This window comes from Maylandia zebra, linkage group LG5 (genome assembly GCF_041146795.1).
Source record: "Maylandia zebra isolate NMK-2024a linkage group LG5, Mzebra_GT3a, whole genome shotgun sequence".
NCBI lineage: Eukaryota > Metazoa > Chordata > Actinopteri > Cichliformes > Cichlidae > Maylandia > Maylandia zebra.
Window position 1 is genome coordinate 31,824,803 of NC_135171.1, and position 26,339 is coordinate 31,851,141.

The 26,339-nt window shown below is 41.0% G+C and overlaps 1 protein-coding gene across 8 annotated transcripts in view; it reads left to right on the forward strand.

Annotated features, from left to right (window-relative positions):
* The window catches only part of LOC101473100 (plasma membrane calcium-transporting ATPase 1), a 131,900-nt gene that overhangs the window by 99,865 nt on the left and 5,696 nt on the right, over window positions 1-26,339 (forward strand). For 5 of the 8 annotated variants that reach the window (XM_004547402.5, XM_076884213.1, XM_012918124.4 and 2 more), the window contains 10 exons: window positions 1,600-1,841; window positions 1,952-2,189; window positions 5,873-6,052; window positions 6,975-7,062; window positions 7,222-7,328; window positions 12,964-13,155; window positions 17,106-17,319; window positions 17,457-17,668; window positions 18,420-18,527; window positions 19,615-19,797. In XM_004547402.5, coding sequence (XP_004547459.1) covers window positions 1,600-1,841; window positions 1,952-2,189; window positions 5,873-6,052; window positions 6,975-7,062; window positions 7,222-7,328; window positions 12,964-13,155; window positions 17,106-17,319; window positions 17,457-17,668; window positions 18,420-18,527; window positions 19,615-19,797 — 1,764 coding nt within the window. Of the gene's footprint in view, window positions 1-1,599; window positions 1,842-1,951; window positions 2,190-5,872; window positions 6,053-6,974; window positions 7,063-7,221; window positions 7,329-12,963; window positions 13,156-17,105; window positions 17,320-17,456; window positions 17,669-18,419; window positions 18,528-19,614; window positions 19,798-24,078; window positions 24,290-26,339 lie in introns of all 8 variants that reach the window. The other 3 variants (XM_004547401.5, XM_023155072.3, XM_076884215.1) reach the window with 2 other exon arrangements.

Here is a 26,339-nt window from a genome sequence, read left to right on the forward strand (position 1 = left end):
AAATAGTGACACTCAGGTGTTCCAAATGCAATTATTTGGCTCTGGAGCATCTATGATAATAAACAGAGAATATTCAGTTATTTATGGGCCTAACATTTCATTTATGTTAAAGAAAGAAGCTGTGCTGTGATAAATGCTTTATTAATGGAAGTCTTCACTACGCAAGTTATGAGTATAGACTGACAAGCATGTAAACTGCAACATGAGTGCCTGCCTGAGGCAGTAACTATAGTTGGGACAATGTTTCCTGATGATTACACAGGAGAAAAAACATCTAAGCAAAGAACATACCAGAAAAATCTGAGCACAATCTAATGAATGAGATTCAGCATCATCCCTTCTTATATTGAGTGTATATTTATGAGCCAATACAAACTGTTGATCGCATTCTTCACAAACATACAACTTTGCCATACTCTGAAAATTTGGCCTCAGGTGTGCATAAATGTGAGCAGCATTCGCTCCGGGAGCTTTCTGTCCTTCTGTTTATCCTCCACACCCCAAGCAGAAAGTGGTAACGCATTACCTACATACAGTAACCATCTATTTTACAGATCAAAGTACTGTATTCTTATTACAGTATGTAGACTAGTATGTAGTGTTATTAGTGTTTGGTAGTCCATAGTTTTATTATAGCGAGTGTCATCATGACAGAGAAAACAAGAGGTAGTCAGATAATGAAAATATCTCAAAAAAGTAATCTCTGATATATTTTGTATATGTTAGATATAAAGCCTTTTTTTTTTATTTCATTTTGATGATTATGGCAATACAGAAATGTCTGGTGTCTGAAAATTATGGTCATTTACACACTGGATGCTTTTCAAGTTACGAATTACAACATCAGTGCGGTGTGGCATGGAGATGATCAGCTTGTGGCACTGCTGAGGTGTCACTGAAGCCCGCAGTGCTTGATATCAGCCTTCAGCTCTTTTTATATTGGACATTCTTCTCCCTGACAATATCCCCGTAGATTCAGAGTAAGTGGAGTTGGCTCGCTTATCAAACAGAGTAAAATTATGGCCAACAAACCGTTTGGTTGCGGTTTTGGCACTGTGTGTAGGTTTTAACTCCTGCTGGAAAAGGAAACTGTCATTTCCATAACGCATGTCCTCACATGGAAGCATGAAGTGCTCTAAAATCTCCTAGTACATCGCTGTGTTCATATTGGACTTGAAACCCAAGCTAACGCTGGCTCATGTCAAGTCAAGAAAAATGAATACTAACATTTTAATTAAAATCATTTATCTGATATAATTTATTATATTAATTTATTAGATATGTGTCACCATGTGTGTTAAGTGATTTTAAATTATAGTATTAAACCTGTTTCATGGCACCAACATGACTGACAGTTACTGTTAACCTGCACATGTACCTGAATTGCAGCTACAGAAGCGTTGTGTTCTTCAGATGGTCTTGTTTTGTGCGTATAGACCCAATGAAATGATTAAAATTTGATTAATTCTGGAGCCCAAGCTTCTCTGATTGAACCAGCAAACATCAAACAAACCTGAACCGCTGGATGTTCCTAGTGACCCGCTTTGCTTGTAACTTTAATCATGTTTAAGCACCTCCAAACTTTTTCTCGCTCCTCAGCCCCCGGAGAAAGAAGGCGGCTTACCTCGCCATGTGGGTAACAAGACTGAATGTGCTCTGCTGGGCCTGGTGCTGGAGCTGAAGAGGGACTACCAGCCAATCAGAGATGAAGTCCCCGAAGAGAAACTCTACAAGGTTTACACCTTTAACTCCTCCCGCAAATCCATGAGCACGGTGCTAAAGAACGCTGACGGAGGCTTCCGGATGTACAGCAAAGGAGCATCAGAGATCATCCTGAGGAAGTAAGAACAAACAGTCTGAGGAAAGATGGCTGCTTGGGTGGACACAGTAACCTTTTTGGTATACCTTTATAATCTCCCTTCACTTCCTCTGATTCTCTCTCATCTCCCAGATGCTCTCGTATCTTGGACGCCCAGGGCCAGCCTCGTGTCTTCAAGCCCAAGGACCGTGACGAGATGGTGCGAAAGGTGATTGAGCCGATGGCGTGCGATGGGCTGAGGACCATCTGTGTGGCCTACAGGGACTTTCCTGCTGAGGCTGGAGAGCCAGACTGGGACGCTGAGAATGACATCCTCAACGAACTGACCTGCATCGCCGTGGTGGGGATCGAAGATCCCGTCAGACCTGAGGTACAGCACCACCGATCAAAATGCTCTCTGTAGTTAACAGCTCATGTTGGCCAATGTGCCGTTAGGTTTCAAAATCAATGATGTTACCTGCTGAAGAATCTTTATACAGCTTATTTATTCTTATCATTTTCACCTTTCCTCTTTGGGCGTGTTTATGGCCAAACATCCCAATCTTTATTTCTGTAGCATTGTTGAAAACACTGTGTTGCAAAGCAGTCATATAAACAAAATATTAAAGTCATAAAAAGAGTTTCCATTCATCGTTTTAATTAGGCTAGAGCTTATCCCAGATGTCATAGGCTGAGGAAAAGACTTCTCCTTGGACAGTTTGCCAGTTCTTTACAGCGCTTACACAGAAAAGCAGACAAGCATTCTTTCACATCTGTGGCTAATTAACAAGCATAAATTAACCCGCATGTTAACATGCATTTTTGAGACTCTGGGAAGACATCAGAGTACATGCAATGTCCTCTGAAAGCCCCGAGCCAATCAGAGGGTTTGAATCAGGAACCTCCTTGCTGTGAGGTAACAGTGCTAACAAATGCACCAACATGCTTTCCATTCCACCATTAGCTCAGAATGTGTGCAGTTAAATATGAAGTTAATGCACATTTCTTGGTCCAAATTACTTCAATTGAATACCACTGTGGTAGCTTAGCATGATTCACAGGTGAAAATAATCCTGATTTATTTTTATACTGGACTGTGGTGCAGCCACCATTCCTCTCATTGGCTGCCCCTCATAAACGGTAACAGGTGGATGGGGCTTCATTGCTGACAGCCAGATCTGTATTAGCTCATAGGCACTACTTGCACATAAACTGACCTTGTTGTTGGAAGAGTATCCATCGCTTTGTGTATATATGACAAAAACATTAGGACAACCATAGAGGGCCCCCTTTACAAAGATATTTAAAGAGGACTGTGCGACTGGCCAGACTGCTACGAAACCCCAAGGTGAATGGTTTCAGCGTAGCCATGTTGGTGTTTTGAAATGTGACAGGGATCTTCTTTTCTGATTCTTAATGTGATCAGCATAATTTGAAGCTAGTCATTGAGACCATAAACTTATCAGGAAACTATACTGAAGTCACAGAGTAAGGGATATGAGGACCATTTTTCCATAGATTTCCATGGCAGCTTCAGTGGTTAGTGGTGGTTAGTATGGAATTGCATGGGCTTACCATTTCCCGTCTTATATGGTTTTGACGTTTTTTTGTTCAGATTTGTTTGGGATTCGCTGTTTAGATAAAATCGTGGATCTGTTTTAACCATGCAAAACCGCAGCTCCGAATAAAAAGGCTGAACATAAAACAATGTTCGCTGTTCACCAAAAAGACTTTTCTATTCACGATGTGTCATTTCCTCTTTTGACCTGAAGTGTGGATAACCTAACAGTCAGTGAGAGCAGAGAGGAAGAGACCATGATGTTATTCAACAAGAAACACACTGTAATTATGGATTACATAATTACCATTCAGTCATATGTCACATCCCAGTGCCTTGATAAATATTGTATTTTCATGGGAGATGAATTTACATAATTTCCACTTTGCCTAAAAAAAAGGTAAAAGGACTGATAAGCTGTCTATGCATGCAGACTGACAGATAATCCAGTTGTTTCTACCTCCCGCTGTCCTCCTCCCTATCCTCTCGCTAACAGCTCTGTGCCATTTGTGTGTGTTTTTGTTTCTCACACTTCCAGAAGGTCCCTATTCAAAGACGTTCATAGTGTTGCAATCAGTTGTTCACATGAAAAGCGCCGGAAATAGCTTTGTTGCTTTACTAAACAGCAGTAAGAGGCTGCTGCTTCTGTTGCCTGCAATAATCCAGACTTCACGCAGGGATCAGTAGATCTACGGGATAATCAGAGTTTGTGGTGTGCAGCTTGTTTTTTCTGATGATGCAAAAATAAGTTAAACAGACCAAACAGGGAGCTTAAATTTTCTTCATTGAGATTGAAACTCATCTGAGAGGCTGCTCTTGACTATATTGTTATATTTGTGTAAGCATGCCATTAACTTTCTCCTAACATGAAGACCGAAGTTTGTCCTAGCCAGATCTTACAGTCCGGATGCTCTGAAGTGTTAAATGAGGCCTGTAATGAAGCTGAGAAAGCATCAGTGCTGCTGCCTGCTGCTTTAATGTCAGAGCACAAAGATCACCAACAGGATGGAAATAACCGGAGAGCAGCAGGAGTCAATCAGCAGCACAGTGTTTATCTCTTCACAACTTGTGATGGGCACAAGACTGAATATTTTGGCTTTGTGCTACAAATAATTTTTTCTCCTCACGTTCAGAAAAAGTGTTTTTGTAACTGCAAGTAACCCCAAAATCAAGCAGTCAGTGCTGAAAGTTAAGGAAACACAAGGATCCCCTTTTAACCTGATTGGTTCATTAACTTAAAGGGTAATGTATGCAGACCATTCATAGAGCATTTCCTACAACATTTTACTATAATTAATGTAAGTGTCCGCAGTGTTGCGCCAAAGTCCTGAGCCACCCATTATTTCTTTACATTGTGCTACAAAAGGAGCCAGACTAATTTTAAAAATGCTCTTTAGCAATAGATCTCTAGGCTTTCTGAAGCTCTTTTAACATTTTTCTTCGGACACTGGCTGCTTTTTCACTCATTTTCAGCCCAGCCCTTGTACATAAACCTTTGAGAGAATGTTTTTTTGTTTCTTAAGCAATTTAGCAGGTGCATTTTGATGCTTGAATGATTCGTAGGTCACTAACTCCAGGTAATGAACCAGCGTTGTGTCTACACATAGCAGACAACTTAGCAAAAAAACAATTTTAAATTGTGTCTTTGGGAACTTTGTTACTCACAGCCTGTAAGAAAAACACATCTGTACCTTTTCTTTAGCCAAATCCATTAAAAATCCCAACGATCTTATAGTTTGACAGCAGAAAATCTTTGCTCCAACAAGTTGATTCCCAAAGAGATGAAAACTCTGCATATCTTGGCATGTTGTGTAATATGTCCTTAAAATTATGAGGAAAAGCGAGACCCGGAAGACAAAAAAAGAAGTGGGATGCCTAAAAAGACCTGACACAGGAATAGAGAGATGAAGCTGGCCGTTCAGGGGATCCACTGTTTACTTCCTCCTCAGAAATGGTCTCAGTGGAAGGATGGCTGTTAAGAAGCCATTCTTAAGGAAGGGAAACAGTATGCTGCACCCTGGCTGAGGCACTTTAAATGAGAACTGTGCAACATTTGTATGTATTTGTAAGCAAAAAATGTGCCCTCTGTTGGGTTTTGGTCATATCAGTCGGACCACCTGAGGAGCACAAGAAGTAGTCAGCACCTCTCTCGTCTGTGTACCTTTGTGTAGTCACTATCACCTCTCCCAGACCGAGATGAATGAATCTCAGGGTGGGTTTAAGAACAACAACGGTGGTTCTCATGTAAAATCTGCTGCTGCTGGAATTGGACCTCTTACACACAAGCTCTGCTGCAGTATAAACTCTTTCTTTAACATCTTTTAAGACCCTGAAGAAACAACCAACAGAATGTTTGTGACAGTTTTTTTATTTGGGTTAAAGGCAAGGGGTCCTTCCTTATGTTTCAGACTCAAAATCATCTTCATCTTTTCTGTCACTCTGCATTCATCTTCAAGGTTTTTTGTTTTTTTTTACTGTGAAAATGCTCAAGTCCCTTTGTTCTGACTCTCCTCCAGGTACCCGAGGCTATTTCTAAGTGCCAGCGTGCAGGCATTACCGTGCGCATGGTTACCGGAGACAACATCAACACTGCTCGTGCCATTGCGACTAAGTGTGGCATCCTGCTGCCTGGGGAGGACTTCCTGTGTCTGGAGGGCAAAGAGTTCAACCAACAAATAAGAAATGACAAGGGAGAGGTAAAACGACTACAAAAAGAATCCAACTGCAAGCAACATTCATATGAGCATTTAAGTTTAAAAAAAAAAAAAAGAAGCTTTGACCAGAGAATGACTCTGAAATGAACTCAAAACAACCACCAAATTAAGTCAATATGGCCCAATAAGTCTTTGTTGCTAATGCCAGATTTCCACTAGCCCATTACATCTCTGGTGGCCTAACGGCCCTGAGTTAACCCCCTTCCAAAGGCTTATGTACAAAAGCAGCAAACATTAAGTTTCCTAATGTATCTTATAGGTATCTTATTAGAGCAAGGGAGATGTTGTGTTTGGTAGTGTTTTACCTGTTCAGCTGATACCGTCCACACAGCACTCTTTACAACAGTATCATGTTAAACTGATCTGTCTGCATTAAGCTTATATCAGCTGATTTTTGGGGGTTTGGGAGGTAGAGAGCTTTGTTTACTGATTGTACGGATAGTGAAGCTTAAATTGCCCCTGATGCATCCATCAGTGTGTGAGTGTTTGTGTACATAAAGTGCTGCATGAGTGTGTGTAAATGGATGGATGCAGCTCATAGCATAAAAAGTGCTTTGAGTGCTCAGTAAATCTAGAAAAGCTTATAGAACTATCAGTGCAGCCCATTAACCAATTAATCAGTTTAACTCTTAAGCAGTTGGCTGTTTCTCTCACTGCCTGTCCTGGAGTTTCGGACATTGTCTTTATTTGGATAGGACAGACACAGCAAATGGCCTCGAGGCAAATTCAAACACATGCATTAGGTTTATGACTTATGCTTTGCTTGCTCTGCCCAGCAAAGTGCTCAGATTTGTCCAGTTAAAGATGAAGCTCCAAGTCCCCATTATTGCTCTGTACCCAACTGGGATGGTTATTTTTATATGCTAGAAAAAGATTATTTGAAACTTAAACATGTCATTTCTAGGTGGAACAAGAGCGTCTGGACAAAGTTTGGCCCAAGCTGCGTGTTCTGGCTCGATCATCACCCACAGACAAACACACTCTGGTCAAAGGTGGGTTTGTTCTGACAGGAGACTGTTGAGCTGCTTTAAATCTGCGTGTATATGTAAACCTTTAGTCAAGCTGCTGTAAATGGATCTACTTTTTTCCCCCTTCTTTTTTTGAATGATCATGCACTCACTAGGTTCTTGTTGTTTCACTCTGCTGATCAGGCATCATCGACAGCACAGTGGGCGAAACCCGACAGGTGGTTGCAGTGACAGGAGACGGTACCAACGACGGCCCCGCCCTCAAGAAAGCTGATGTTGGCTTTGCTATGGTAACCACTTCTTCATTTTTTTTTTCCCCTCGTCCTTTTCTTCTGTTGCCTTTGTTTCACGGCTCTTCATTGCTTCACTCTTCTGCTACTTAGGTTTCTCTGCATCATTACCTAAAGAAAAAAATAAGCCTTTCAGTTAATTATGTTTCTAATGCAGCCATGAAATAGGTCATTTCTCTAAACGTCATTGACAATAACTCTTCAGTTTAATGCCGCGGATTCATTAAGATAGCTGTGAAATGGAATAATAAATCAATAAATGTTGAGTTCGGTGCATTCAGCACAGTGGGGCCCCACTCTACCACCTTGTCACTGCCTTTGTTTTCTACAGATCAACTCACAGAGAGTGAGACTAATGCTGTTTCTTTATGTTGTCTGTTTTATCAACCAGAGTGCATGTACTCCGGGGTGCATTTTTGCACATTTTTGAGGGTATTTGGACAGATTTTCTCAAAAAGGAAAAAAGAAAAAACTGAAATTACAGTTTAATTAAAGAAGTGGTAAGAGCAGAATGTGTTTGAGCAAGAAAGTTAACACTTTTAACTAAAGTTAATAGATAAAAAGACCGACCCAGCCAAAATTAATTGCTAAAATGATTAAAACAAATAAGTAATGGTCACGAAGTGGAAAAAAGTTGAATTCGCTTAACAAAACAGTTGAAACTGTTAGATTGTTCACCCATTTACAAAAACATGTTATGGATAATCATTCATAATGTGAAGCTACAATGCTGAATTATTAAAATCTGGAAATATTAGTTCAACACATGTATGGATAAAAACATTATGGTTTTAGCTAAACAAACTTAATGAAAAAAATACAATAGCTGGTTAAAAATATGTGGAATTTATTAGTTAAATGTAGTTAAAATATTCAGGTAAAAGTAAAAATGAACAAACAAAATAGTTTAAAAACACATTTAGATAGAAAAATATCAAGCTCTGTTTCATGGCGAGCGTTTGGCTATCTTATCCCACCTTTCCAGACCTCACAGCACTTCAATTTACAGAGTCAGATATCGCCCCCTTTAAGAATTTTATGATATTACTTCACCTTGAAAATAATCACGAGAAAGCGTTTAGAGACATCACTAAAATATTTATCTGTAACTGCATATTAGCCACCTAGCTTAATTGTTTCTGGCATAGACTGATCCTGGAGTTACTTTACACCTTCCTGGGTCACGAGCAACATCTTGGCTTTTTAGATATACTATGTCCCTCTGCTGGTAATGCAACTTCACCTGTGCATTTCATGCTTTGGAGAAGCAAAGCATGACATACACATGATGGACCGCCGTGTCTATTACACACTTTGCCCTGATATTGGGTTCATGAGGCTACAGGAGGGTCAGTCTGAGGAAAAGTGGAGAGATGGTATCTCCTTGAAATGCCCTTCCTATAACTTAATTTCATTATATCAGTACTTTTTTATGATTTAGATAGATATTTCCTCATTAGGTTAATATCCAAGTATATCTGGTTACTGTAATTTATTAAGTTTGTTTGTTTTTTCTTTCTCTCAAACATCTCATGCTCTGTTTTCATATTCTTTAATTAAATAAACAAAAGCAGAAGAATAACCATAAAGAGGAATCACACTAGAAAGCTGTATAAGCAATGGTGACTATGCATATTATTGTTGACCAACTGATTACTTAAAAAAAAGAAAAAGAAAGTTAAACAAATGAAATTGGTAGCTGGAAAAACTAGATAAACAGTTATTATAGTAGCTAAAATTATAAATTAAAAGAAGGAGCTTCTTGGCTAAAAGTGTGACTAGCACTTTATCAAGACACAAATGTGGTAAATTCATAGCTGAAAGTGTGTAATAACAGTTAAAGTAATGATGTTGAGAAATGCCTGAAAGTGGTCACTAAACGCGAAGAATAGCAATCAAAAGGTAGTGGGTGGGTGGCTGAAACTCCCATTTGAGTTTTATATATGACCAATAACAATCCTCTGGGCGATCTGGGTGTGTTTTATAGATTTAAGTGAAACGACATTTATTAGTTTTTATTTTTCGTTAACAAATTAATTTTCAGACTCCTGAAACTTGAGTTGAGTAATCCATCACATGATGGTTACATTTACTCTGGTAAAAGTATTGTTAATGCACATGACTCGCACATCAACAATAAATGAAACACCTCAAGCAAGTTTTAAGTAGGGAAATTGATTTTTTCTTTTTTCTTTTTTTTTGGAGACTATCAGGAAATACATTTACAACCAGTGGCATGCTGTAAGGAAATATGTCTTGGAAAATGTGCTGCTTTTCAGGATACATTTGAAAAGGGTCAGCAATCATCATTATTTACAATATTTATAGCTTTCTTCCAGGTGGCTTAGAAAGTTGTTACTATGGAAAATGAGAACATGAGACGTCCAAGTTTGGACTTGAGCTCAGCCCGGATAAAATGATCATCTTCCCAGTAGAACTTTTGGAACGAAACATATTGGGGCTTGTGTTTATAGCACAAAGCTAACTCACTAAGGGGAAACATCGCACTCCTTATTTACATCACCTAAAAGTTTCAAAAGTTAAAACCATATTTATCTTTGGAGGAAATGGAAAAGAGATAAAATTGCATAAACATGTTTTTGTTTGACATATGTCAAAATATGTCTCAGTAAACTTTCTCCTACAGCCACTCATAAACATTTGTTTGCTGTGTAAATTCAGTTGTTTTCACTGTCCCAGTTTTATGATTCCCAAGCGCTGCACCTACGTCAGCTCATTTGTTATGTAACACTTTTGACGCACCAACCGAATCTTCATCATATTTACCTCAAAGTGAAGACTGTTTTAAGTAAACTTGTACAGGAGTTCAGGATGGCAACTGCAACTTGTAAAGTAAATGGTAAATGGCCTGTATTTGTATAGCGCTTTACTTAGTCCCTATGGACCCCAAAGCGCTTTACACTACATTCAGTCATCCACACATTCACACACTGGTGATGGCAAGCTACATTGTAGCCACAGCTGCCCTGGGGCGCACTGACAGAGGCAAGTATTCCAATTCTGCAGGAAAACCACAGACCTGGCAACCCAGTGCCAAATGGTAGCATTTCTTTGTATCGTGCAAGTTTGTAAAACAGAGACAGCCTGCGAGTGAAGTGTTTGTAGATTTAAAGGATCCAATTCTGCTGTATTTGAAACTGAATGAATTAACACTGTGGCGTCATAACTCTCACCTCTAAAGAGTAACACTGAACAGATGATCAGCTGACAACTTGCCAATGTGTATCTGTTTAAAAACAGAATACATGCATGTGGACGAGTTCACAGCTGACTCCTCTGTGTGTTGTTGTGACCTTTATTTACTGGGGAAAGTCATCTGAACATCAGGCTCTCCTGCAGGGTGCTGAGCAGCTGCTGTGCTGTCAAACAATTCCCTGATAGTAGCTACTGTTCCTAAACACATCACAAAAGCAATTTGTGGATTTAAAGCAGTGACCTTTCAGCGCTTATATGTCCCATTTGGAACATTTTCAGTTTCAACTCCAGCGTCCCTGTTCAATTATCGCCTGGTTAGCTGGGAAACTGAAAGCGATTCACCTCCATCTGTTTGAGCGAGTCTGCCTGCGTAGAGAGACACAGCAGCTCAGAACTTCTTTAGAATTGCTGTTTAAGACAAGGCCGACCCTCCTGTTTTATTTTTACTTTACTGTCAGTTGAGCAGCATAAAATACTCTCTGTCAAAGCTTTTCAGACTTTAGATGAAAGGGGGTTTAAAAATTAAACGTCCAGCTGGCAGATTGTTCGCATCTACAGGAGATGAGAAAGAACCCAACAATAAGTCGTCGCTTTATCCATAGTGAAGCTGAACAGCTGGACTTTCTCCTTGTACCTGTCATACTGCTCTGCCGTTACAACCTCGGCAGCATTATTCAACTGTGCTTGTACCCTGCGGATGAGCTAGGAAGCAGTAACATTAAACTCCACAGAAAGATAATCGTTTATCCATCTCTGAGGAAACTGTGGGCGCTCCAGCTCAACATTTTGGTGTTAGATGAGCTTCAGTAAACCAGAGTTCTCTTGCTCACAGCTGAGATGTTTATGCACAATTAGTTAGCCACGGTTCCAAGGCTTTTTAGGTTGTGACTACTGGGACTCATTAAGGTAAAGCAATGTGTTATCTGTGACCGCTTACCACAGTTTGTCTAGTTGAGTGGTGATCAGTCAAGCATTGGGAGAAGATGGCAGTAAATGTGGAATTTGCATAGCAGAAATACTTGTTTCTGTCTTCTTACCTTATTAATCACTTTACAGTCCCTCAGATTTATGTGTTGTGCACTTTGGGGATCTATAAGTGCTAGTCTGAGAGGCAGTTTAGTACAAAGCCAGGCTGATGTTTTGACTTGGTCTCCACATTTTTTGAGCCTCAGTTAGCTTGTTGGCCATCTTGTTATATGGAGCTTGTCAGGATTGTCAAGTCAACTCAGATTTATTCATAAACACAGAAGTAGCAGCTGCGGATGAAAGTGCTATACTACTAATAGAATAAAGTGACCATAAAGTCATAGACCAATATTAATATGCCACAGGAAGCCATATTATTTATTGGATAACTGCATGAAAAGTGCTCCAGAAGGCACCAAAGTGACAAACACAGCTGAGAGGGCCGGTTTCATTAATTAATTTCGCTAACGGTAGCATTTTTAAGCAAGTTCAGTGTCCAGTGTAACAATAAAATCCTGAGTTTTCAGTTGTTTGGTGTAGCCTGCTTGTAACACTCAGCACTGTCTTACACCTGCTCTGCTCTCTGCTTTGTGTTCCAGCAAAGACAAATTGCTGCAAGTTTTGCTTTGGTTGATGTTCAAGTATGTGATCGATGTCGTGTCCACGGTATCTAAAGTGTTTTCTTTCTTTTGGACTGCTTGATCTGAGCAAATCACTCTTCAGCAGTGATTCCGAGCATCTTCCATTTCTGTCTTTGTTCGACAGTTTTTGTCTTTGCACATTATGTTTAAGGCAAACTGCGCAGTCTTTATGTAAAATCACATAGCCTGTGACAAAAAATCAGATTGGAAGAGAGTGCCAGACTTTAGTCTTTTACATCATAGGTCTTCTAGTGCTCAAGGGGGAAGCCTGGTTATTGTAAACATTATCTTCATGACTGAAGTTGGGCATTTGAACACAGGACCTATGAGCATTGAATGGATTTTGGAGCCAATGGACTTTTTGGAGGAACGATTAGAAATTACCTTAAGCATCAATAAACAGCAGCAGGCCCACACCTGGTGCTTGGGATGGTAATTTACGAGCAGTGTTTTAAACATGAGGAGGAAAATAGAAAAATTCTGATTTTGTACCCGGAGATGTCATTTGACTGAAATCTAAAAAATAATACTGTAGTTTGTGTCTCTTCCAGTACTTTATGACTCTAACTCACCACCCTAGCTCCAAATACACCGTTTCTCACAGATTCAGATATTTGAACTTTTTTATAAATACCATAAAAATACAAAAATGTATGTATAAGAAAGTTTCGATGAACACTTTTTAGCAGAGTTGATTCATTGCTTGTGTGGATCTTGTGTGAACAGAATTTCCGTATTTGTTGGAAACTTGGCATCACAGAGGCTGTTTGCTCTTATTCAAGGACTAATGATGCCTCTCTGCTTCCTTTCAGGGAATCGCCGGCACAGATGTGGCCAAAGAGGCATCTGACATCATCCTGACTGACGACAACTTCACCAGTATTGTCAAGGCCGTCATGTGGGGGAGGAACGTCTACGACAGCATCTCCAAGTTCCTGCAGTTCCAGCTGACCGTCAATGTGGTGGCCGTGATTGTGGCGTTCACAGGCGCCTGCATCACACAGGTAAACCGCTTATGTCTGAAATTACAGCTCATTTAGCACACCAGTTTGAGTCTGAATAACGACAGACGGCTCAGTGGGACCTCCTGAATATGAGCTGAAAAAGCTGGAACGAACACGTGTGAATGAGAATTTTTGAAAAAATCTCACATAATGTTTGTAACTACACAACCCAAAAAGAAAAGGACGTCACGATCACTGGATTTTTCAAAATCTTCTGTTTAAATTCAGTCTCACAGTTTGATATTGTTTGCTTGTGTTTATAAAAAAAAAAGAAAGAAGAAGTTTAGAGTACGAGTGGGCAGAAAAAACTGCGGAGGTTCTATTTTTGGTTGTGTTTGTGTGCGTGTGTGTCATCACTCTGTCTGTAAAAATGATAGCTTGAAAAGGGGTGTAGTGTGGGGTCATGGAAGCAATCCATTTAAATTTGGCTTCGATCCACCAAAGTCTTAAAGGTGAATTTATTGTGGTGAATACAATAAAAAAAAAAATACAATTCTAGTAAGAACTGCCTAGAGAGTGAGTTGTTTGGCAAAGGTTTGTGTGCTCAGTGTGCTTCTTCTTTGTAGTGTTTTGCTTTAGATTTTTTGTTTCCAAACATCATTTCAAATTTTCATTTTTCACATGTATGTTAATAGCAGTTTGTGAATGCCACAACCAAAAAGCAGAGTACCAGTGTGGCTGAATCTTAATGTCAGGTGTCAGATTTGGAGCACATACATACAGTGGCTTGCAAAAGTATTCGGCCCCTTGAACTTTTCCACATTTTGTCACATCACAGCCACAAACATGAATCAATTTTATTGGAAGTCCACGTGAAAGACCAACACAAAGTGGTGTACACGTGAGAAGTCGAACAAAAATCATACATGATTCCAAACATTTTTTACAAATAACTGAAAAGTGGGGTGTGCGTAACTATTCAGCCCCCTGAGTCAATACTTTGTAGAACCACCTTTTGCTGCAATTACAGCTGCCAGTCTTTTAGGGTCTGTCTCTACCAGCTTTGCACATCTAGAGACGGAAATCCTTGCCCATTCTTCTTTGCAAAACAGCTCCAGCTCAGTCAGATTAGATGGACAGCGTTTGTGAACAGCAGTTTTCAGATCTTGCCACAGATTCTCGATTGGATTTAGATCTGGACTTTGACTGGGCCATTCTAACACATGGATATGTTTTGTTTTAAACCATTCCATTGTTGCCCTGGCTTCATGTTTAGGGTCGTTGTCCTGCTGGAAGGTGAACCTCCGCCCCAGTCTCAAGTCTTTTGCAGACTCCAAGAGGTTTTCTTCCAAGGTTGCCCTGTATTTGGCTCCATCCATTTTCCCATCAACTCTGACCAGCTTCCCTGTCCCTGCTGAAGAGAAGCACCCCCAGAGCATGATGCTGCCACCACCATATTTGACAGTGGGGATGGTGTGTTCAGAGTGATGTGCAGTGTTAGTTTTACGCCACACATAGCGTTTTGCATTTTGGCCAAAAAGTTCCACTTTGGTCTCATCTGACCAGAGCAGCTTCCTCCACAGGTTTGCTGTGTCCCCCACATGGCTTGTGGCAAACTGCAAACGGGACTTCTTATGGTTTTCTGTTAACAATGGCTTTCTTCTTGCCACTCTTCCATAAAGGCCAACTTTGTACAGTGCATGACTAATAGTTGTCCTATGGACAGATTCCCCCACCTGAGCTGTAGATCTCTGCAGCTCGTCCAGAGTCACCATGCGCCTCTTGGCTGCATTTCTGATCAGCGCTCTCCTTGTTCGGCCTGTAAGTTTAGGTGGACGGCCTTGTCTTGGTAGGTTTACAGTTGTGCCATACTACTTCCATTTCTGAATGATCGCTTGAACAGTGCTCTGTGGGATGTTCACGGTTTGGGAAATCTTTTTGTAGCCTAAGCCTGCTTTAAATTTCTCAATAACTTTATCCCTGACCTGTCTGGTGTGTTCTTTGGACTTCATGGCGTTGTTGCTCCCAATATTCTCTTAGACAACCTCTGAGGCCGTCACAGAGCAGCTGTATTTGTACTGACATTAGATTACACACAGGTGCACTCTATTTAGTCATTAGAACTCATCAAGTAAATTTCTAAGGGCAACTGACTGCACGCAGACCAAAGGGGGCTGAATAATTACGCACACCCCACTTTGCAGTTATTTATTTGTAAAAAATGTTTGGAATCATGTATGATTTTCATTCCACTTCTCACTGTGTGCACCACTTTGTATTGGTCTTTCACGTGGAATTGCAATAAAATTGATTCATGTTTGTTGCTGTAATGTGACAAAATGTGGGAAAGTTCAAGGGGGCCGACTACTTTTGTAAGCCACTGTATGTTCACTATAGCAGCTGCTAGCATTTGTGCTACAGTATCTCTAATCAGTGATCAATGAATCACATGCTTTTGAATGTATAGATTTTAAAAGGTTTTGAATGTAAAACTATTTAAATGAGTGTGCTATTTGCGTATAAACAGCATGTGAAATTGTGTTTGTGTCGTTGCTGGTTTTCATCTCAAATTCAAAAACAGTAAAAACATCGCCTTCACTTATGCTTTTGATTAACTCGTGTTTTGATTCGATTTTGAGGCTGGCTGGTGTGTTTGGTGTACCTCGTCGCACGCTGTGGAAACATCTTTAAATCTCCGCTTGATAAAATATCCATAGAAACAAAGAGTAATTTGTGATTTCGATGTGACCGTCTCAGTGCTGCGAGGAGGCGAGTTGGCCGTGTCACATTTTCTTTGTTTCATAATGTGCCTGTAATCAGAAAGCTGAACCCCTGACACAATAAAGAAGAAAGTCTTGGGGCTGTGTATTAATTGAAAGGCTCACAGCTGGCAAGACCAGATAACTAACTCGACTACAGAGCGAAGAACACAAAGTAGGCTAAGATTCAGCCTGAAACCATGGCAACACGTCACCATCATAATCCTGAAATATAACGGGGGACTCAGCAGGTCTGTGGTCTCTGTGCTGTGATTTTGCTCACTGATCATCAGGCGCTCGGTCTCTGTTAGTGCACGGAAAAGATCATTAAAAGGCGATTTATGTGTTTGGTGTGTGTACAGAGGAACAGAGGCAGGACCCAGAGGCGTAAACTGAGTTTTAGAAGTGGAGGGAGTGCTTTGAAATGTGTGTGTACTTTTTTCCTCATTTTTTTATGCAGCTAAATTACTCATTTGATGTTAGACGCACTAAGATTAAATCAGTTCTTACAGTATGGTTCTCACAGTGACAGCAGTATAAAAAATGCCCATATATTTGTTTCCTAACAATGCAATCCTAACAATATGTGGAAGTTCAAATATAACCATAGACACCATGTGAAAAATGGGATGTGTCCACCATGAGGTCCCTGAACCTTCTTAAACAATAACTTGTGTATCAGTGGCAACATTTTTTTGAATCTCAGAGATTCCATATTTGTTCCAGACAGCAGGCCACTCATTGCCCTGTACCGTGTCAGAGCATGCTCCCTGAATGATCAGTTCTTCTCAGCATCTCAGCTCCTCTGTCAGTAGTGGTCACACTGTCCTCTCACATGTTTTATAGGTTTGTTATTTACCGTGTGTGTTACTGTGTCATTGAGAAAGCATTGGAGTTCAGTCATCTAGTATGAATACACGTTTATACTACATTCGAGTCCAACTGAACTGAGTCCATCTTTTCAAGCAGGTGGCATTTAACAGGGTCTTTTGATCACGAGATACCTTTACAAAATTTGAAACCAGTCACACCATTCCAGTTGTCACAATAAGGAAAATTAGACCAAAACAGTTTCTCATGCTGTAAACGTGGGAATTTCAAAGCTGTAGTTGGGAGTAATGCTCTTTGCTGGTCTGCAAAGAGTCTGCTGGTTTCCCTGTTGTTTGGTTGCTGAATCATATTTGTATTCTGTTATATACCTGATGTTATATTCTCTTCTCGTAAATTAAACTCCTACTCCTTCTCCAAAAGGACTCTCCCCTGAAAGCTGTCCAGATGCTCTGGGTCAACCTCATCATGGACACTCTGGCATCTCTCGCTCTTGCCACGGAGCCGCCCACTGAGTCTCTGCTGCTACGTAAACCCTACGGTCGGAACAAGCCCCTCATCTCCAGGACCATGATGAAGAACATACTTGGCCATGCTGTGTACCAGCTCGTCATCATCTTTACCCTGCTCTTCGCTGGTGAGTCTGACTCCATCCAAGTTGGGTGTAAACCTGGTTCTGCAGTAATGCATTGATACTAAGACGCTGATGTTTGTTAATCATTGTCGAAACAGTTGAGATACATTTTTGGGGTATTTTCCTTCATCTTTTATCAGGTGAGAACTTTTTCGACATCGACAGTGGGCGAAACGCTCCCTTGCACTCCCCACCATCAGAGCACTACACCATCGTGTTCAACGTGTTCGTCATGATGCAGCTCTTCAACGAAATCAATGCCAGGAAGATCCACGGAGAGAGGAACGTGTTCGAAGGTGTCTACAGGAACCCTATCTTCTGCAGCGTTGTACTGGGGACCTTCGCTCTGCAGGTAACACCTTCACCATCCTTTAGTGCTACCAAGGTTTTCCTGTTATGTTACCGCTCAGTCTGGATGGATTCATGGTCTCAGTAGCTGCAGCTGCATTTTTGCTCCACATAGTTTGGTTACATTTAAAAGAGTTTAGCTGAAACCTTCTGATGGTTTTTTTTTCACTGAATTAGAAATGGTAAGAAGACATCAGCACATCAGGTTAAGACCTTAACAGTAGAACTGGTGGTACGATGAATCACACATCCAAAATGTTGACCAAAAACAGGTGGAAGATCACGAGATGATCAGTTGCCTGTGCTGTGTGGGGGACAAAGTGTCGAAAGGTTGTCAATAGAAAGGTGGTGGTCGTGTTGATTCTGTAGTTAGCTGGCTAATGATTACAGTAAATGACAGAGAAGTTATTGGCAACTTAACTAACATCGCACCTTGGTATTATTTAAAAAGTAGTGCCCAAATGGCGAAAAACCTTAGTACCTAATAATAAGTTGTGTCGTTTCTGTCTCTTTTGGGTGCCAGTGGTCAGTGCAGGTGTCACTGATTCTCCCACCTGTAACACTGGAAATTGGAGTTTCCTCTGTTACCCTGTCATCTCATTTATTTGCCTTAACATTAGCATTGGAATAATGTATGAGTAAAAGTATTACCAATCTCACACTATAGAATAGTCTAACATAACTTTGTTAAACCACCAGATCTGCCGACTAAAAGTTCACACGGCTGACATGCTGCTTGCTTGTTTCCTTCCCAGATCGTCATTGTTCAGTTCGGAGGAAAGCCGTTCTCCTGCACGGCTCTGACCATCGACCAGTGGCTGTGGTGCGTTTTCATCGGCGTGGGAGAGCTGCTGTGGGGACAGGTGAGACGAAAACCTCAAGTGCACAAACAGCTGAGCAGAACAAACACCAGCCCGAGCTGTGAGAATAAGCAACGTGTACCCAGGAGCTGATGAAGAGGTGGATATGTGAGGTTTATGGCAGAAAACTGTTGCCTGTCACACTCGCGCTGCTGCGGTGTTGCCATCACGACCATCGCCATGGTAATGAGCTCAGCACATGAAAGCTGTGCGACTCCTGTTTACGAGGGCCGAGGGAAAACAAACCCGGCGTGTCAGCGCCTCTGTGGACGCGCACGAACACGCCATCACACGCATGATCCTGTTAGCATGCAAACACACAGAAAAACTGTTCAGTCATAGCTAGCCTGCTGGGTTCAGGTGGAGGGCAGAGAGACAGAAATATGCTGACAGAAACAGAGTCATCTGAAGTCTGTGATTTATTTAAGAGGTAAAAACACGTTTTGTTTCTAACGGAGAGAGAGGAGGGTGACGGAGATATAAAAAGCTGATGTGCAGCTCCAGCAGGATGCTGGGTGTCTCTCCGCTCTCTTTTAACAACCATGAACAGATAGTTCACCAGCAGAAGGAAAATAATGATTGCATAACCAAGTTACAAGTTAATTGTGCTTCATTAGTTTTTGTATATTATGTTTTAAAACTGAGGTCAAATCAAGCTTCAGTGCAGCTTTAGCAACATTTTGCTTGTTAGTAAAAAAAAAAAAAAATGAAAGCGCTAATAAGTAATGAGTTCATTTGTTAGCTTTTTATTTTTTAAAATAAATTTGCCAAACTTTACCCAAAATACTTCCTACAACCTCTTAGTAACACCTCAGTCCTGTTGTCTCACATAAGTCTTGGTCCTAGATTGGGAAAGCACCCTGCACACCATGCTTTTTTTAATTTTTGAGTCATTATACACTACACATATTAATACGTGAATTATTAACTTCTGTGGACTTTAATCAGTCACACTCCAAAAGATCCTACATTTCCCATAATGCAGTTCGACCATCGATGTTATCGGATATTGTCAGCTGTTTTCATCTGCTGATTTGGCGTAAACACCACCAGATCTGATCTGCTGACGATGGTTTTCTCTCAACCTCAGCTGATCTCGGCCATCCCCACACACCACCTGAAGTTCCTGAAGGAGGCCGGTCACGGTATCACAAAGGAGGAGATTCCCGAGGAGGAGCTGAACGAAGGCACGGATGAAATCGACCACGCCGAGATGGAGCTGAGGAGAGGCCAGATTCTCTGGTTCAGAGGTCTGAACCGCATCCAGACACAGGTATGCTCGCCTCGGCTCCTCGACATGTCTAACTTTATCACCTACTTCTGTTATCAGTTTCCCCCTTTGATGGCAACGGCTGAAGGCTTGTTTTGTTCTTGGTCTATTGTCTTATCTGAATTGTTGTTTGAGAGGCATTCTCTCATCAAGATGACAAAGAGAGACTTTAATAAAAATATTTTTTCCAGCAGACACCTGAATGCATCACAATCGATGGAATCCAACAACCGGGTCCATTTTTGATCTGGTTCACAATCAACAAATTCCTTACCAAAGTTTTTATTTCAGATCTCTCGAACATCATTTGTGTTTTTCAAGCAGAGCATCACCTCAAGCATCGGCTTATCACCACTGGTGACCAGCCAGACTCTGTTGCAAAACGACAAGTTCACTTTCATTCAACATAAAATGCTCTACACATTTTCTGCGCTCTCACAGTACAGTACATCTTTTTTCTTATTGACGTTCTCTTCTCGTTGCAAGAAAAGAAAAAAGGACCTTTTTTCAGATACATGGAAATCTCCTTACCATCTCTTACTGAGATAAAAGCAGTAAGTGGTAAACTGCATCAAGCTGCTTTACGGTGAAATTAACAGCTGGAGGGTGTAAAAAAATCTTTGAAGTCAAGCTGACCGCCGCTTAGGAGAAAAAATATATACAGAAAGCACAGTATCTACATTTAACGAGTGCGTGGAGCTGTGCCGCAAAGCCTGATTGGCTCTGCAAACTTTCCATGTGGAGCCTCTAAACTCTGTCAGCAGCCATCTCAGATCAGACACCAAATGAAGCCTGTAGAGTCTTTATCATATGTATACTGTACAACATAGTGCAGTCAACCAGAACTCTCGATAAAAGTTTACCGTAGCTGTATCTCCGACTGCAGCTTCATGTCGGCACCTCTGTGACACACACTGTGTGTCTGTGTGTGTGTGTGGAATTGAACTGAAGATTAAACACACACACTCAACTGCAGATGTTGTCCTGTCAATTTCACACTCTGCTGCAGAGCTTCGGCACAGAACCACTTTATTAAAAAACAGAAATTAAACACTGCTACAGCGGCACAAACCTTCCTGAGTACTTTCATTAGTCAGTAAATTAATCAGTCATGTCAGCAAGCGTGTCTCCATCCACCTGTTTCCATCCGGACTTTCAATTCCTGTGTAACCTGAGGGAAACCACAAGAAATTAAAAAGTCACGCTTTTTGAAAAAGTTACTGATTAAATAATAACAAAGCCAGATTTAGTGAGCAAATCTTTAGGAATACTTCTAAGAACCGCAAGGTTGACCCAAATACAGAATCACGGAGACAGACACGCAGAAAGGGTAAAGAGAAAGTTAGTTAGAAAACCTGCAGCACAATTAGGCTGGTTAGTCCAAAAAAAGCACTGAATCTAAAACATGGGGTGAATCTAAGGAAGACTGAGGAACAAGAGGAAGTTGAAAATGCAATAGCCTGGCAAAGACTGATTGAAATTCCGACTAAATTCAGACAGCAAGGAAGAGAGAGGGGTTAAAAAGAAAGCAATAAGACACAATCAAACCAATAACATGGGTCAGGGAAAAAAAAGTCACAAAATAAACCACAAAGTAAACAAAAAGAGCGACCGAGAGCAAAAAAAGCACGGACAAAGAAAAAACAAGAGTCAACACTCCTCTAATCAAAGGAAGAGATAAACCGGATTTTAAAACACGAATGCTATCATCTTTTTCTTCCATCAGAATTGGAGAGTAAGTGTCATTAGTGAATTATTATGTCAGTAAACTAACTTCATGCTACATTGCATTTGGATTGAAATCTAGCTGGTGTTCTTAGTAGTCGCTGTTTTCGTACGCTGGAACTTGTCTGTGTTATCCTCCTCCTACAGGACAGCTCACTGAGCTTTAGCATGTCCACGGGCAGTTCCATTCAGTCTCTGTGGGCTTCATTAGCCTCCATGCTAACGCCCACTTACAGTAACAGCAGTCATCGCTCCGCTCCCACGCGCACACACATGGAGTCAGCGGGGTCAGGTGTTTTCCTCTTACCAGTGGGCTTGCTTGTACTTACTGAGGCCAGAGGGTAACCAGGTCTGAATAATAATAGCGAATTTTTTCTGGTTTGTCGTCTTGAGTTTCTCAGTTTGACCTCTGCAGAAACACTGACTCTCTGCTTCTTCACTCAATTCTGTAACTGACAGAAAATAAGACTTCATTTTAAACCAGACCTCTTCCAAATAAAACACCAAAACAAATAAGTGTAGCTTCTTAATCCAGAGCTCTGGTGCTTCTCCATCATTTGTCCTTTTTATTATTGTGTTATACATTATACCTTGATTAAAACAGCAGGTGATGGCCAAAGTGTTCAACAGCTGTTCAGAAAAAAAACTGGAAAGTAGACTATTAAATATCCAAAATACACTATCTATCACACAAACAGACTAAAACTGTAAGAATACAAATGAATTATTTAGTAAGTCGGTGGTTTCATATAGAAACTGTAGGCAAATCTGGTAATATCAAATTTAATAAATGATACTTCATTTAAAACGTGCCTGTTTTGCATGAAGCTAAAACAAAACCCTAACCATCGATGCGTTACCGGTGAGCTGGTAAATGTCTAGAGGTTAAAATGCTCATTCATCACATAATCTGATTGAAAGCTTCAAAGCGGGTACAAATGAACAGGCGAGGGCAAGTGTGATTTCAGGTGGAGCGGAAAACCCTGATCCACGTGTGCGGTTTACGATAATCTTCACCCGGTCCACGTAAATCGGTGTCGTGAAAGGCGGATGTTTCTCCTCCACTTCTCTCTGTCTGCCATCGGATCTCCTGTACAGAACTGAGGACGCTCTCCTTTTTCTCTTCGGGGCTGTGTATCTGTAATATCAGTGTTGTCCTCTCGGGATGGGAGGATGGGAGGAAGCGATGATGGAGAGGGAGGCGACGAAAGGCTGCAAGCTAATTAGGTTCTTATCTCTCCACGCTCCTCTTCCTGTCCTCTTCCTCTCTAATCCTGGTGGGCAGTGTTGTGCCGCTCAACGCCTCAACAGTCAGACACAGTGGGGGAATAATTGCTACATGCAGCACCTCGCTGCAGAAACTTTATCAGTCATTCCAAATGACACATTTCTCTTTCTCCTGTCTCAGCTCTCTCTCTCTCAGAGTGCCGTAAGCCTGATTCAAAAGCTCTTTATTCACTGTTCCATTTCTTTCTTCATCCCTTCGTTCTGTCAGAGGATTTTCACATTTTGACACTAAATGACAGCTCTCAAACTTCTCCTTGCTGTTACAACTTCTCCTCTGTCCTGATCTCTTTCTCATCTTTGTTTCTCCTTCATATTCTAGTGTCTCTACCTGCTAAAAGTGTCAGTAGCTCAGTTTTTCTGTATTGCAGCAGCACAGATAAGGACTGCAGAGGTTATCCCATTGGAAGATTTGATATTTTATTTTGCTTTTTCTTTAACAAATGTACTAAATATGCAAGAAATACCTCAATGGAAAAATCAGAAAGTTTCTTACTGCCATAATGTCCATTTGCTTTCTTTCAGTAAAACTAACTGTTGAATTTAAATGCTGGATACAGTCTGTTCAGTGTGGGGACAGTAGATACCCAGCTTCTGACAGAGAAGCGTTCCATGATTCACAATTCAAAATCATCCATTATTTGAAACTTTGCAAAGTTTAAAATGACCTTTCAGCATCAGTGTATACATACATGACAGAAAATAAGGAAAGGATCCACTTAATAAAATCTGTCTATTTCATCGGCACTGATCTTGATGAATGAAATTAAATATTAGTTGGTTTTGATCAGATGATTTTTTTTACAGTTTTGATATTTGTGGTTGGATGATTAATTCAAGTCAGTATGAGAGGGAAAGGCTCAGAATCTGTGCCAACTTTCATTGAAAACATAGCGTCACCCTTTTGTCAGGACAATTTAAAATCTTACCACTGAATGTGTGACATATTCAGACTGATACAGTCCCAGTCACGCTGTTAGCAGCAAAGCATGACATAGATGAGTCTCATCGTAGATTGATGCACAACATTTTATCAGCTAATGCCATTGCACTGTTTCCTGCCAGCTAACACTAAATGTAAACTACCCTGAAATTGAGTAATTTAATCAGATGTGCTTGTCTTCATCGCTGTACTTGCACTACCTCTTCTTTACGTCCGAATGAATTAAAAGGTCAGACTGCACTGTCTCTAACCTCTGCAGAAGTCTGTTCCTCTGTGCTGTCTTCTTGCTCTCTCTGCTCTCTAACAGTGTGTTGTGACTGTCCTTCCTTCAGATGGATGTGGTCTATACCTTCCAGACGAGCCAGGCGGCGGTGCCCGGTGCCCTGCGCCGCCAGCCGTCCGTCGTCAGCCAGCACAATGACGCCACTGCTGCCAAAACTCTCTCTAGCCCCACCCACATAGGGCTTAGCTCCTCCTCCTCTCTCACCAACTCGGGTGGGGCTCTGCCCCCCGCTGCTGCTGCTTCCTCCTCCACTGCAGGCAGTGAGTCGGTGACTGGAGGCCAGCTAACAGCACGCTCCACCAGGCTGGACTCTGTCTTTTTTTTCCTCTGTTTGAACGTTGCATGACTTACCGACACTGAAGCCACTGCACTGCTGCTGTCGTAACTGGGTGTCTGCACGCCCTGAACTGATCTGGAATTTTTCATGTGAAGAGTGTGTCTAGGTTATTTATTAACTGCTCACTAAATAGAAACTTTTCTTTCTTTTCTACTTTCCTTCCTTCACAAGGAGCATAGCTTAGAAAGCTCTTCTAATCACACTCGTGGCTAAGTTGTATTGTCTACCGCAGCTTTACAATAAAAGCCCCCCAAAGGTTTGGTGGAGAGCTTTAAATGTAAACCAGCAGCGAGGTGAAAAAGCTCCGTTTGCAATCGCTGCAATTAAAACCGCAAATAAAGCTGTGATGCTGCTGCTGAAATCTATAAGTAAACAAGTTTGAAGATGTGAGTATAGTAAGAGCTGAACATCACAAGATATTAAAAAGCATATTTGGAGAAAAAGTGAACATCTTTAAAACTTGCTAATTTGCTTCATGTTACCCTGCTTCATTCGAACAGTGGTGCGAGTGAGAAACAAAGGTTTAAGATTCTTTTAGATGATTTGTTGCAGCATTCAGATGTTTCTTTCATTCAGTTCAGCATTTCTAGAACATTCAAACATTTTCAGCTCTATTGTACAGAAAAAATTACACTGAATGTGTTTTATTAAATCCTTCTAAAGTGTTCAGTATGTACATTACGGCTTTGAATAGACACCAGTGTGAACTGCAGTTTGACTGTAAAAGCCAGAGAAAAAAGTACTGAGAGAGCCTGCAGACAACCTGATCTGTTTCCATCTCTCTGCTTCCATGTGCTGTCCACTTCACCTTCCTGTGCTTTTATATTCATCTTTTTTTCTTGTTATTACTTCCATCACTTCCATCCTGCATGAAGAATTAAACTCACCATGCATCTATTAACCCATGATGAGACTTGGTGCCTGACAAGTCACTAAAGGCACGTGTGACCTACTAGAAGAGAAAGAGACGATGAATCGCTCTCATTTCCCCGTCCCATTTTCTTTGTTGATTTTTTTTCCCCCTCTATTTCTCTGAGGCAACATCCTGGTCATCGAGATAATTTTATGGGTTAATCCTGTGTAGGGTTAAATCTGTCAGGCTGAGCAAGTCTCCCTCGTGGTTTAACAGCCAAGAGCTTTTTAACTTGTGAGCTTTGTGTATGCACGAGTGTTTGTGGTTGTTGCATGCATGCTCTAAGCTGCAGAGCTCAGCCTGCAGCTCTCTTGTGGTTCAGTAATAGAGAGCTTTGAACTGCAGGGTTATTAATTATAATGAAGAGTGTCTACTGGTGCGTATAAATCAGTGTGATCAGCTGCAGCCTCTGCGGATTCATCACACAGAAAACGACTTTAGGCCGAGAGAGGAGAGCAGGCCGAGGACAAAACGATTCTCACTCGGAACGTGATTAGAAATGCTTAATAGTGAGATTGTGTTTGTTATGTGTGTGGTGTTTACTGGGGTCGGGGATCGGCTGAAATATTTCGGTATTCTCGCTGACGCCATCATAGCCGAGTTGGTAAAACGTGCCCTCCAACCAGCAGTGACCCCAGAAAGTCAGTTTGCTGCAGGACGGTTAGTTTATGGTATTTATATCTTATTTGCATAGACGAGATCATGCATTGAGGTTAAATTTTAGCCAGATTCAGATTAGACCTCCCAGTCACAAGCCTCCAGATTTCACTTTCCCAGGTAAGCGCTGAGAACTACAGATGGTGCAGCTTCCAACAATCAGGCCAAGAACTGGAGTGGCTACAAACCACAGTCGGAGCCCGTTTTTTTGACTCAAAGTAACCCTTTCATCCACTGGGGAAATCTTTTAACACGCAGGAACCGACTCGGGAGGATAAAATTTAATATTAATTGTTGGTTTTAGTGGCAAAAATGGTTTTATTACACTTTCCTGGAATGCGGACACTGCTTTCACAGTTTAAAATTTAAAAATCATCCAATGAATCTCTCAGAAGAAAATGTT